This window comes from Cydia pomonella, chromosome 19 (assembly GCF_033807575.1).
Source record: "Cydia pomonella isolate Wapato2018A chromosome 19, ilCydPomo1, whole genome shotgun sequence".
In the NCBI taxonomy this organism is placed as follows: Eukaryota; Metazoa; Arthropoda; class Insecta; order Lepidoptera; family Tortricidae; genus Cydia; species Cydia pomonella.
In genome coordinates, this window is record NC_084721.1 from 3,916,754 (window position 1) to 3,930,890 (window position 14,137).

At 36.5% G+C, this 14,137-nt stretch overlaps 1 protein-coding gene across 1 annotated transcript in view; it reads left to right on the forward strand.

The window, feature by feature from the left end:
* The window catches only part of LOC133528623 (alpha-mannosidase 2), a 32,337-nt gene that overhangs the window by 5,260 nt on the left and 12,940 nt on the right, over positions 1–14,137 (forward strand). Inside the window, exons 2-10 of the mRNA XM_061866070.1 lie at positions 14–171; positions 1,711–2,034; positions 3,190–3,337; positions 3,669–3,843; positions 5,334–5,635; positions 6,450–6,535; positions 10,475–10,575; positions 11,711–11,888; positions 12,898–13,082. Of these exons, the coding sequence (XP_061722054.1) occupies positions 40–171; positions 1,711–2,034; positions 3,190–3,337; positions 3,669–3,843; positions 5,334–5,635; positions 6,450–6,535; positions 10,475–10,575; positions 11,711–11,888; positions 12,898–13,082 (1,631 nt within the window). The 5' untranslated portion in view covers positions 14–39. The remainder of the gene's footprint in view (positions 1–13; positions 172–1,710; positions 2,035–3,189; positions 3,338–3,668; positions 3,844–5,333; positions 5,636–6,449; positions 6,536–10,474; positions 10,576–11,710; positions 11,889–12,897; positions 13,083–14,137) is intronic.

Below are 14,137 nucleotides of genomic sequence, written 5' to 3' on the forward strand. Positions count from 1 at the left end.
TATATGTTTTTAGGTGTATAGTACAGTAAATTGTTCATCATGAGTATCAGGCGGCTGTCAACTGTGTTCTGGGCGACATGCATCATGGCCTTCATCTTCATCCTGTATGTGGTGACGGATTTGAGCTTCAAGCTACCTAGCATCAAGCCAGCTATGCAGGAACTTGATGATGTAAGTTTGCTATTCATTCTTTTTGTCCTTGCACTGCCCACCATAATTATAAAATTCTAGCTAAGGAAGTTTGAATCTAGTTGTATATTTAATTAGGTTGAAATTCATTTCTTCGAAAATTTTGCGAGACAAATGAGATGATACCTTGTTTTTTTTTTTTAATGAAAGTTGACATTTCATTGAATAGGAGTGTACATCCTAATGCAGCAATTCCCAAACTATGGGTTGTGACCCATTGGAGGGTCGCGAGCGAAATTTGAGTGGGCCCTGAAACATAAAACAACATGACAACTGAGCTAAGCCATAGTTTTTAAACAAGGTGTAGAGTTAGTAAAGCCAGGGCTTAGGGGCTTGGCTTTTGCTAAAATCTGATAACTTGTTTACAGCAAACGCTAGTGATTCTTGACCGCCAATTGTACATGAAATGATAACAAATTAATCAGCAGCATAAATAAATAAGACAGCATTAAGTAGGTAGTTCCTTACTAGGGAATCTAAGAGTAACTAATAATATTTTATGCTCCCTATTCAATACATCCAAGATGTGGGTCCCAAATTGGGTAGTTTTTGTTAGGTGGGTTGGAGCTCAGTCAACTTTGGGAATCACTGTCCTAATGTTCATTGGGCGGCATTAGGTTATAATGATTTTCCTAATGGTGCCAATAGGGGCAATAGGAACAGTGTTTTGAGCGACATGTGTTGTTATTTCATGCCATACAAAGGCCTATTTTAATACTTCAACTAAAATAACTGTATTCCTCCAGCCCGGGGCTCCACAGAAGACCAGTGCCGGTAGATGTAGAAGGTTTTTTACAATAAATATATTTCTATTTTATTCTATTCTATTTTTTGCATTTGATGTATGAAAATTATCTTGAAATCATTGTTTGTACACACTAACTTACACTAGTTTGCTTTCAGTAATTTTTGAAATCTAATTTATTTGTATTTTATGTTGAATTAGATTGTATTTGAAAAGTTTCAATTTGCCAATTTTAATTAGGCTTTTTGTAATGGCTCTAAGTGGCTTATTATCAAGACAGTAAGAGCCAGTTTTGTTCGTCATCAATTCTTCATGGAATCTAGATTTCAACAATATCCACTGCTATCCCCTACAGGTAGGGTTGCTATACGTCCCGTATATACTGGACTCTCACCGTATTTAAGAATCGCGTCCCGTATTTTTCCGGTCTCGTTTGTGTCTCGTATTTAATACTGCTGAAAAATACCTATAATTAATGGTCACTCCAAACGCCGTTACTACCCCATTGTCCCCTATCAGTTCCGAATAATTATAATAAATAATAACCCTATTGTATTGGTGGGGACTTTATTCCGTCACTGATTACTACAAAATACCCTCTGACTATTTTAGGAATTATTTGCCTAAGGCTAAGTAAAAGTTGTAAAATGCACAAGCACTAATATAGAGTTAATTTATGTTGTTATACCAGTAATTGTGAATTCATAATAATGGGTGATTTTTGGACAAAAAAAATGACACAGATTCTTGCTTAACTCAACCTCTTATTATTTTAGAGTAAATGGACAATGTTTGAATCTAAACTCCGCCACATAGAGGACGAATTGAACCAGCACCACGCAGTAGTTGGTGAAATCAAATCAGCCATCGACCAAATCGGGGAGCATCCGGAACTCGGCCACCATGTTGCCCCGCAGGAGAATGTACTACAAGTACCGAAGCATAGCAGAAACGAACTACAAGTGCCGAAACATTCTGGAAAGGATGGTAGAGAGAAGGAGTTTAAGGCAGTGGTTGCTGAGCCTCCTAAGTTGAGGCCGAAGTTGAATGAGTCTGCCTGCCCCATTCAGATGCATGTCACGCCAAAAACGGATGTACAGGTATGATAATCATAATCATACACTCGGATTTGGAGTGCGTGATTGTTAAAATAGTTTCATACACGTGTCCATAACCGGGTCATTCATGATGATAGTATCACAAGTATATTGATATTGTGGGTTTTTTGTGTGTTTATCAAGAAAACGTGAGTCATTAAATATTTTTATTTTACATGCCACTGGCGATATCAATTATTCAATTAATTTCCGGTTTATTTTGTCACGTCCTATGTGCCTACACATTGGTTGATTTTGAGACAAATTGAAGTGGTTTTGCGCTTCCTAGTTTATACTGCCCATCGTTTGTTTGTTTCATTAAGAAAATTAGCTGGTAATCTGTCTGATTGTAAGTAACGAAAGCCGATTGCAATTCCCTAATAACAGTACTTGCAGCACCAGGACCAGGTATCCTTAAAATTCATGGCATCGTACAAACAACTTTTCTCCTCATCAAGATCGTTAGGAGAAGTCTTTACTTAACACTTAGGCCGCCAAAGACAGCCAGAGACGCGCACGGATACAGTTTAATATGAACCTTCACACATTTATAATAAGGTTTACGAAGACGCGTAATATATAACAGAAAATTAAGTAACAATTTTGAATGATTCACGGTTAGTTTCACTAGACATATTGACCGGGATATGGACCGTGATTACCTTTTGTATTGTTTTCGAGCTCCCGATACAAAAAGGTTACCACGGTCCATATCCCGGTCAATATAACTAATATAAGTCTAGTGAAAATTGTTTAAGGATCCCCAGCAAGCTCGGTTCTCCATACAAACGTACTTACGCTCTCATTTTAAAACGACTACCTAGATTGCTTCGAAACTTTGTACTTACAATAGAATAATGTATATCTAGTCCTGTAATTAGTTTATGTAGCTTCAGATACCATAGTAAAAAAAAAAACAGTTAATTTAAGGTTTTAATACAAACGTTGTTTTGCTATATTTCGTATGTTTTATAAACTGGAGCTATATAAACTATATAAATTAGAAGTTTCATTAAAATCCAACACGTAGTTTTAAAATGAGAACGATTTTTTTTTTGTATGGGAAGGTGAAATTCGGCCGAGGTTGCCGGGGACTCTTAATCTATAAAAACTTGTTTACCAGAATGTGTAATACATTTTGCTGACTTCTTGTTTCAGATGTTATCAATGTACGATAGAATAATATTCGACAACGAGGACGGCGGCGTGTGGAAGCAGGGCTGGAAGATCGAATACGACGACAAGCAATGGAGCCAGAAGAATAAGCTCAAAGTGTTCATCGTGCCGCACTCACACAACGATCCAGGTAATTTTAACGGCCTAGCTTAATGGGTAGCAGTGTTGTCCGAAACGTTAATACAATTAACCATTATTGGCCATTAACCATTATAAATTGAATCGTAAACTGTAGCCATCCGTTACGGTTTACGGTTCAATTTACAATGGTAAAATGTTTAATTTAATTTAATTTTAACTTTAGTGAAAGGCATCATTTCAGTCTCGGACTATTGGCGCTCTCATTGCGTACTAAGCCTCAAACTACCTAGGCCGAAATGGGAGCCTTCATCCCTTGGTCAACAACCTGCTATAAAAACGCAAGTTTGAGTTTAATTAGAAGATTTTTTTTTAATTCTCAGGATGGTTGAAAACCTTCGAGAACTATTACAAGACGCAGACCCGCGCGATATTCACCAACATGGTGGAAAAAATGGCGGCCGGCGTCGGCCGCAAGTTCATCTGGGCGGAGACCAGCTTCCTGGCGCTGTGGTGGGACAACGACGCCTCGGACAAGGAGAAGGATATATTTAGGGGGTGAGATATATTCAGGATATTCTGTAAACACGGTAATAGTAGACTCGAAAGATTTTCTGAATTAATTAATACCGACGCCCCGGCAACATTAGCTATAGCGTGGTAAATTCGAACGAGACCCTCCCGTGGTTCGCGGGGGACGGGTGACAGCGGGGGTGGCATGATAAAGAATAAAGATTTAAGTTTATTATTCACGTCAAATAAAGCTACACCTGCTCTAACCCGTCTCTGACCCGAGAAGATTTTATTTATACTACGTCGGTGGCAAACAAGCATACGGCCCGCCTGATGGTAAGCAGTCTCCGTAGCCTATGTACGCCTGAAACTCCAGGGGAGTTACATGCGCGTTGCCGACCCTAACAACCCTCCCACCCCTCGTTGAGCTCCGGCAACCTTACTCACGGGCAGGAACATACTACTTCCCCAGTTGGGCTCTGCTCTAGATCTGGAAACCGACCGCGTACCGTAGTGGACCGGTTTGGCCTAGTGGGTAGTGACCCTGCCAACGAAGCTGATGGTCCCGGGTTCAAATCCTGGTAAGGGCATTTATTCGTGTGATGAGCATGGATATTTGTTCCTGAGTCATGGGTGTTTTCTATGTATTTAAGTATTTATAAATATTTATATATTATATATATCGTTGTCTAAGTACCCTCAACACAAGCCTTATTGAGCTTACTGTGGGACTTAGTCAATTTGTGTAATAATGTCCTATAATATTTATTTATTTAAAGAAATCCGCTGTGCTGTGACCTACCACACAAAGCGAGACGACATTCACAATGCCCATACCTCTTGTGGACGTAGTTTAATCCCCTCTCAACTGGAGGAGGGTATCCCAATATGGGCCCGGAAAAAATCTCGGCGGGAAATATCTTTTCAAAACATTACATGTTATAATTAATATGCATTAAATAAGAAAAAATACGATTTAAATTACTATAGAATTCATGCAATTACATACACTCAGTACTCTTTTTTTATAGAAATTTGATTCAAAAATATATATGTACATCAAATCATACAAATATGTAGCATTTTCAGAAAACATTTCGAATCGTTACAAAAGGAAAATAAAATAAAATAAATAAATAAAAGAAAAGTGTGCGGGCGGCGGGGCGACAGTCGGCCGCCGCGGCTGCTGGCGGTAACTCGTGCAGACAAGCGCGGCCGTATATAGTAAAACGCACGCGAGATGCGAGGAAAAGATGATTCCGCCGATAGACAAAGTTATTTGACGTCAAACTAAACGAATTTCATGTAATGTATATTGCTATTTTTAAAAAACTCAAGGAAAATCAAACTTCAATGGAACATGAAAACGATATTAATTTGGCAATCTTAGCGGCTTATCAAATTGTATTCTTTGTAATGGTTTTGTCTTTAGTTTTGTATAATAATAACTGGAAAACCATACAATTGAAAAATGTGTACGCACCACTATGATATTCATAGCTGCTTCAGAATAAAATTCAATATTTCTCTTCCAGTCTCCTAAAATCCGGCCAAATCGAGATCGTAACCGGTGGCTGGGTGATGAACGACGAGGCAAACTCCCATTGGCTGTCCATCATTCAGCAGCTCACCACGGGCCACCAATGGTTGCTCGACAACCTTAACTACACGCCCAGGAACGCCTGGTCTATAGACCCGTTTGGATATTCGAGCTCACAACCATATTTGCTCAAGTTGGCTGGATTTGAGAATTCTATCATACAGAGAGTGCATTATAGAGTGAAGAAGGAGTTGGCGCTGAATAGGCAGTTGGAGTTTAAGTGGAGACAGTTGTGGGGTGAGTCATGCAATCATTTTAGAAGAAACATCTAAATAAATTTTAAATCGTAAAAATCCATCATCGGTTAGCAGCAACTACTGTTAAAATCTTTATCTCGTGTAAGTAGTAATATTTAGTACTAGAAGTCCTTGAAAGTAATAGACTCTTAAACTATAACCAAAGAGAATTTGAAATAGAGGTCTATTGTTCAAGGAAAATTTTGCAGCCACGTAAATTTACTGCCATTTTTCGACACATTATTAAAACTTTTAGAACGCCATTTGACTTTGATCCTTATTCTTTCACTGATATGTGTTAAATTTGTTAAATATCAAGAAGTGGCGCCATCTTACCGGGCACAACCTAGAGGTTATGGCGCCATCGCTCGAAACGATTCTGCCATACCTTTGGCCTTTGATCTATTAGATTGCGAAGAATAAGGATCAAAGTCAAATAGCGTTCTAATAGTTTAAATCATGTGACGAAAGATGGCAGTAAATTTACTGTGGCTACAAAATTTTCTTTGACAATATCCACCTCTATTTCAAATTGCTATAACGCAATACATTTTTTACAAGAAACAAAGCAGTCTTCTTATTTCCTACGGACAGTACTTCATAGTTAAAAAAAACCACTATACTTAATACCTTAAAGTTTAACATTAAGATGCAATTTTGTGATGATCAGTAGATAATAGAAAGGGTTCCATTCTAACCCCTTTTTTTCGGCTCAAGAAAATGAATTATAAAAGGACTTGATAATTCTTAAGTTAGGTATTTTATGAGGTGTGAACAGAACTGATGTAGTGAATAAAACATTGTACTCTTTTCAGATGGTGTCGGCAAGACGGATATGTTTACTCACATGATGCCGTTCTACTCCTACGACGTTCCTCATTCGTGCGGACCAGATCCCAAGGTATTCTATTTTTTTATTGTAATGAACCTTGAGAATTGCAGCACATTACGCCACGTCGTAGTATATATTTTTTCTGCTAGTCGACTGTAATGGTTGAATTAAGATTTTGTATACCAAACTATAATTGCTTAGTTTTCATGTATCGGCTCCCAACTCAACTATAAGATTTATTTCGGTACGCTGTAGTCATCTATTAAGAATTTGACCAATCATGTAACGCCGCGCTCTTATAGAAAAGACAATTATTTCATGAGCATATTCATGGGAAGTTCGTTCACCAGAATTAGTTCCATACATGGTGGGTCGTTAATTATATTAAATAGTCAGTTAAAATTTAAGGAACGTAAGGATATTGTATCCATGTCTGTTGAACGGACTATAGAACTAAGTGCAGTAGAATTGGAGCAATTTATTGTTGTCTGTGTGTATAGGCCGCCATTAAGTAATTTTGAAATATTTGAAAGTGTAATGGATTCTGTGCTACTTAAAATATCATCTTCTAGTAAGAAATTATTTATATGCGGCGACTTTAATGTAAATATTTTGGAAAATTCAACAATGTCTTGTAGATTGTTGAATCTATTCAAATCTGGTAATCTCAACCACATGTTTATGGAGCCTACTAGAGTGACTGCTACTAGTGCAACCTGTATAGATAATATTTTCACTGATATTGTTCCTATTACTAAAAAAGTTATCAGTAATTTAGAATCAGACCACTTAGGTCAATTAATGGTATTTGAGACATTAAAGAAAAATACTTTGAGAAAACCAATAACTTTTGTACCAGTAACCTCGGACCGCGTAGAAAGAATGAAGCAAAGTTTAGTTCAGGCGCTACCCTTTTTGTCTTCCGATATGGGTCCAAATAGTATGTATAATTCATTCTTTCACACTTTTATGGATCATTATAATGCGATATTTACTTCAAAATCGGTCGTAGTTAGTGGTGCATCAGTTTTTAGTGAGTGGGCTACTGCGGACTTACATCAACGAAGACGTGCACTGTATGCCTTGTATGAGGAACGGCGGTTTAACACGAGTGATGAATTTAAAGAACATGTCAAGCAATATTCGAAAAAGTTTAAAATAGATTGTCATATAGCTAAGCGAAATTATCTAAGTCAAAGAATAAAAAATAGTACCAACATTATTAAAGCAACCTGGAAAGTAATCAATGTGGAGACTGGTCGCTCGAAACACAGAAAGAATGATTTTAAACTAAATATTGATAACAAAATTATAGATTCCAATTTAGAAGTAGCTACAGAATTTGAAATTTTTTTCACTGACGTACCAGTTTTCACAACTAAGGATTTAAATTCATCACCCTCATCTGCTGTTACTCTATTAAAAGATAACGCTCCAGAGTGTTGTGGAGATTTTCATTTTGAACGTGTTTGTACCTCTGATGTAGTAAAGGCGTTTAATTCGGTTAATGTCAAAAAAACGAATGACCTCTGGGGAGTCTCTGTCCATGCTGTCAAATCCTTAGTAGAAATTATAGCGCCTGACTTAGTAATTATATTTAACAACAGTGTTGATTGCGGCGAGTTTCCTGATTTAATGAAACATAGTAAAATAACTCCTTTATTTAAATCGGGTAGCAACTCTGACCCCACTAACTTTAGACCGATATCTGTGCTACCAACGTTCAGTAAGATTTTTGAAAAATTAATTCCTTCTCAATTAGTACGACATTTTAACGTCAATAATTTAATGCATAATAAGCAGTTTGGTTTTACACGGGGTCGCTCGACAACCGATGCTGGTGTTGAGCTAATTAAGCATATCTTCGATGCCTGGGAGGAGTCACGAGATGCTATAGGTATCTTCTGTGATTTGTCTAAGGCCTTCGACTGCGTTTGTCATGAAACATTAATCAGGAAACTACACTATTATGGAGTTAGAGGAGCGGCACTGGATTTACTTAAGTCCTACTTAAATGGTAGAATACAAAGGGTCGATGTGAATGGACAGCGATCACCGGGGTCATCGGTCTCTATGGGTGTACCACAGGGGTCAATATTGGGACCTTTCCTGTTCCTTATCTACATAAATGACTTGCCATTCCTTGTAAAGACCCACCATGATATAGTATTGTTTGCAGACGACACTTCACTTATTTTCAAAGTCAAACGACAGCAACAAGCTTACAATGATGTAAACGATGCTATTTCTAAAGTAGTAAATTGGTTCAATGTTAATAATTTATTGTTAAATGAGAATAAGACTAAATGTATTAAGTTTGTCACTAGTAATGTAAGGCATGTACAAACAAGTGTCATTGTGAAGGATGAGGAATTGGAACTAGTTGATAGTACAGTTTTTCTTGGTATAACTTTAGATTCTAAACTCCAGTGGGGTCCCCATATTGCTACTCTTTCGAATAGACTGAGTTCTGCAGCTTTTGCAGTAAGCAAAATCCGTCAGTTAACTGATGTCAAAACAGCTCGATTAGTATATTTTAGTTACTTCCATAGCATTATGTCATATGGTATTTTACTGTGGGGTGGTGCTTCAGAGATAAATACCATTTTTGTTCTGCAGAAGAGGGCTATTCGAGCAATATATAAAATGAACCATAGAGACTCACTGAGAGATAAATTTAAGGAAATTGACATCATGACAGTGCACTGTCAATACATTTATGAGAATATTCTGTATGTGCATAAAAATATTGCCGATTTTAAGAAAAATTGTGACATTCATAATATTAATACTAGAAATAAACATAAGCTCGCCGTGCCCTTCACTCGGCTCCATAAAATTAAAAAATCATTCATGGGTAATTGTGTGAGATTTTATAATCAACTTCCAAACCATATTACTGAGTTACCAATTAATAAATTTAAGAATCATGTAAAGCGTAAATTTATTTCTAAAGCTTATTATACCACACAAGACTACATGAATGATAAAACAACGTGGGATTAATTGTGATTCGAAATGATTAATTATTTATTATATTTGAATAATGATGATGAAATGGATATTCCAATGCATGTATTTCCTTTGTTGTTTTTATTATATTTGTTTGACATTTAGAATTTATTCTAGAAACAATCTAGACAAGTATTTTTTATAAATTTTTTTTTGTATGACTGTATTTTGTGAAAGTTTTAGTATTCAATTTGATCTATGAATTATATTCATTAGTATTATATATGGAATAATATTTACAACATCAATAAATTGCTCTGATAATTAGATTAAGATAATTATATGTAATACTGTCTTACTATTCATAAGTGCTTGTTGCTAGGCCTACATGAATAAAGTATATTTGAATTGAATTGAATTGAACATTTAACGCGCGTTTATGTCTTTGTACTACATTTTGTCTACTGAGATGCTTACCAATTGTCATTCATTATTTAGGTTTTATAGTAAAAAAAAGTACTAAGTAGTAGTAAGTTTTTGACGACCGGTTTGGCCTAGTGGGTAGTGACCCTGCCTACGAAGCTGATGGTCCCGGGTTCAAATCCTGGTAAGGGCATTTGTTCGTGTGATGAGCATGGATATTTGTTCCTGAGTCATGGGTGTTTTCTATGTATTTAAGTATTTATAAATATTTATATATTATATATATCGATGTCTAAGTACCCTCAACACAAGCCTTATTGAGCTTACTATGGGACTTAGTCAATTTGTGTAATAATGTCCTATAAATATTTATTTATTTTAGATGACTCGTAGAAAAAGTGTTGCATAAATACGGCACACGACGAAAAAGCTCTCTTTTATATCACGATTTTATATAAAATCCTGTAAGCATTTTATCTTCATAAAATGTTTACTTGTGTCATGTGTGTGTTGATTTAATTCATTTATCATTCGTTTTATTTCTCTAAAATATATGTATGAATTAGTTAATCTGTTATTCCAATTAATATTGCCTTTTTTAAATGTACTACTTAAATTGATTGTTTCTTATAGATTTGCTGTCAGTTCGATTTCAAACGGCTGCCAGGAAACGGCGTGACTTGCCCGTGGGGTACGGCGCCCAGAAAAATCATACAAAAGAACGTCCATGAGAGGTATGCATATTACTGTTATTGTCACCCCTAGAAAACTGTCAAAGTAAGGCAAATACATAACCAAACATTCTATGTTGTTGTTGACACCAAGAGTCCTTAAGACTGTCGGTGATTAGCTTTGGCTCTGAATTAATATTCATTATATTAATTAGTGGTAATCGCTGTGGGCCACACATATTGTAAACAATATAGTAATTCGTTTTGTAAGTATTACTTGTAGTGGCTGTTTGTTTACCCTAATAAAGAGAAAAAGAAAAAGTACTTACAGGGTGTCCAGCGGCAGATTTCCGATTTCAAAATATGATTAAAAATCTTACCGACGACGATCAGCCCTACCAGTCTGGCCTAGTGGGGAGTGACCATGCCTATATGAAGCCGATAGTCCTGGATTCGGATCCCGGCAGGGGCATGTATTTGTGTGATGAGCTCAGATATTTGTTCTTGAATCATGGGTGTTTTGTATGTATTTAAATATTTGTATATTATATATATCGTTGTCTGAGTACCCACAACACAAGCCTTCTTGAGCTTACCGAGGGACTTGGTCAATTTGTGTAAGAATGTCCCTATAATATTTATTTATTTTTATGATCGTCGCATTAAAATTTTGTATAATAGTATCATATCATATATTTTGTGTGCTGAAGAAATTAAATTAAGTACTAACAGTGTGTATGGACTATGGTCTTTAATAGATCAATTTTATTTTATTTATTTTTAATAAAACAGAAGAGAAGATGAATGCCGATTTCATCTTTTGATAATCACATTTTCTAAATGTTAACTTTTGCTGTGTACAATTCAGAGAGGCATGGAGTTCAAAACACGCACATCTGCCTTGCACCTCGCGCTCGAAGATTATTTAAACCCTTTTAACCCTTTTTCAGGCATAATACGATTTATCGACCAATAGAATTTCAACTTTTGCATTCCTATTTAAGGTTCAAATTAGATTGCACTTTCGGAAAATGTGACATGTCTTCAAATGAATTACAAAGCTGGATTCATTAGAATATATTTCGAATTTTTTTGGAAAACGTAGTAGATTGGTACGGCCTAGAAAGCATTAAGTGTTTAAAAATATTTTTTTAATCTCCTTCGCGTTTCTCTTATAACAGTCGTTTCCTTGTTCTAGATCGAATTTGATCCTCGACCAGTGGCGGAAGAAGGCCCAGCTCTACCGCTCCAATGTTGTGTTGTTCCCACTCGGTGACGATTTCCGCTACGACCGCTCTAACGAGTGGGACAACCAGTACCAGAACTACGAGATGATTATAGACTATATTAATAACAACGAGGCTTGGAACGCAGAGGTGAGTTCTATTGCTCACTGTTGTTACTAGTTGTATAGTCGTTCGTTTTTTAGCTGACCCCGAACGAATCCTTTGTCTATTGTAAGTAAAACCGTACGTGCTACTTACCTGCATGAAAAATTTTCGTTCGCTTTGACTGGTTATTGAATTACTGATTATTAAATTGACCAAATTGATCATCCCATCTGTACAGGCCTTAAGAACTGGCAAATTGTCTATGCTATACAATTTAAAAAGTTTATTTTTAAAAAGTTTCGTGCAAACGTTTGACTAAACAATATGCGGTTCTATATTGTGTATAAATTCGTAAATACTTAGTTAAATCAAAAACTTTACACGAAATTAATTAATATAAGCGATATACAGGCTTCATACCTACTACTTCCGAAGCTTATGGTCCAGCCGAAAAGGTAAGAAGTAATTTGTTACCAGATCGATTGAAATCTTTAAACAAATTTGGGTTACTCTTGTATACTTCGATTGAATTTTTGTTAGAAAAAATATTGAGTGCATTGTGAGCTGAACTTTTATTTTTTTGTATGCTTTGGCAATAGATAATGCCTATAGAATGGTTTTTAGGTTCATTAGGTATTTAAAAATAAGAAAACGAATTATTAGTGTCGAGTAGCTGAAATACATGAATAACATTAGTAACAAACGTCAGTTGTGTCCAACGTGTGACGTCATCGGCTCTGTAGAATTCGCGCCAAAAGTTATGAGCGTTTCAACCGCTCGAAAATTATCAACATTTAAATTATTTTTTTATAAAATAATGTTAAGATTTATAAAAGTATTTTTATTTTTTCCGGTGTTCAATCGATTTAAATAATGAATTAAAAAAATTAAAAAGAATCCATGCATGAGGGTGATTTAGGAGGGATTTAAATCTTCTCGGGTCAGAGGTATAGGATTAGAGCCGGCGTAGTTTTATTAGACGTCCATAAGTGAATTGTTGTTACAATGCCTGCTTGAAAAATAAACTATCTTTATTTGTATTCTCACTTTCCAGGTCCAATTCGGAACTCTCCAAGACTACTTCAAGGCTTTGCACGAAGAGATGAAGCTATCAGACTTCCCCGTACTCTCTGGGGATTTCTTCACGTATGCGGATAGGAATGAGCACTACTGGAGCGGGTACTACACGTCGAGGCCCTTTTATAAGAACATGGACCGCGTCCTGTTAGCTTACGTTAGGTAAATAAGAGCTAGCTGACCTTTATATATTTTTGCTAATTATATTTCGTCACTTTTTCAGATATAAATTTATATTAATAATGTAGTTTTCCCTATTGTACAGGTAACATCGCACACATTTAAGAGTAATTGTTTTGATTAAAACTGTCAAAGCTACGAGGTGCGGTCCAATAGTGTCCGGCCTAACAAAGAAAACAAGTAGATATATTTACAAAACCTTTTTTATTTTTCGATATAGTCCCCCTCTATTTCAACGCACTTTGCAGATCTCGTGATAAGCATTTCTATCCCCTTAAAAAAATACTCTGGAGTTTTGTCCTCAAAATGGGCGAAAACAGCTTGAGCCACTTCATCATCCGAAGAAAATCGTCTTCCCCTTAAGTCTGCCTTAAGTCTCGAGAACAGATAATAGTCGCTTGAGGCCAGGTCGGGGCTGTAAGGCGGGTGGCGAATTTCCTCGAAGCCACATTTTGTTACAGCAGCTTTGGCAATTGCAGCGGTGTGAACGGGAGCATTATCGTGGAGAAGCCGAACACCTCTACTGAGTTTTCCACGTCGCTTCTGCTTGATTGCCTCTCGTAATTGCTCAATAAGGGTGGCGTAGTAAGTGCCATTTACCGTGGTATTCCTTTCTTTTATATCAATCATTAGTATTCCGTGACAATCCCAGAATACCGTTGCCATTATCTTTTTGGTGGATTGCGTTACCTTGGCCTTTCTAGGCGGCCTTTCACCAAGACGGCGCCACTCCATCGATTCCCTTTTCGACAGAGGATCATAGTATAAAACCATGGTTTCATCTCCCGTAACAATCGACTCCAAATAACTTTTTCCGTAACGCCTATACGCATCTAAAACTTCTTGAGAACACGCTTTTCGCTCAGTTCGCTGCAAGCTCGAAAGAAGTTTGGGTACCCACCTAGCACTAACTTTATTCATGTGAAGATGTTCATGAAGAATCCTAAGTACTGAAGTTTTCGAAAGCCCGGTTCTTGCCGCTATTTCTTTAGTCTTAAGTCTTCGATCACTCAGAACTTCCTCTTCCACTAATTTGA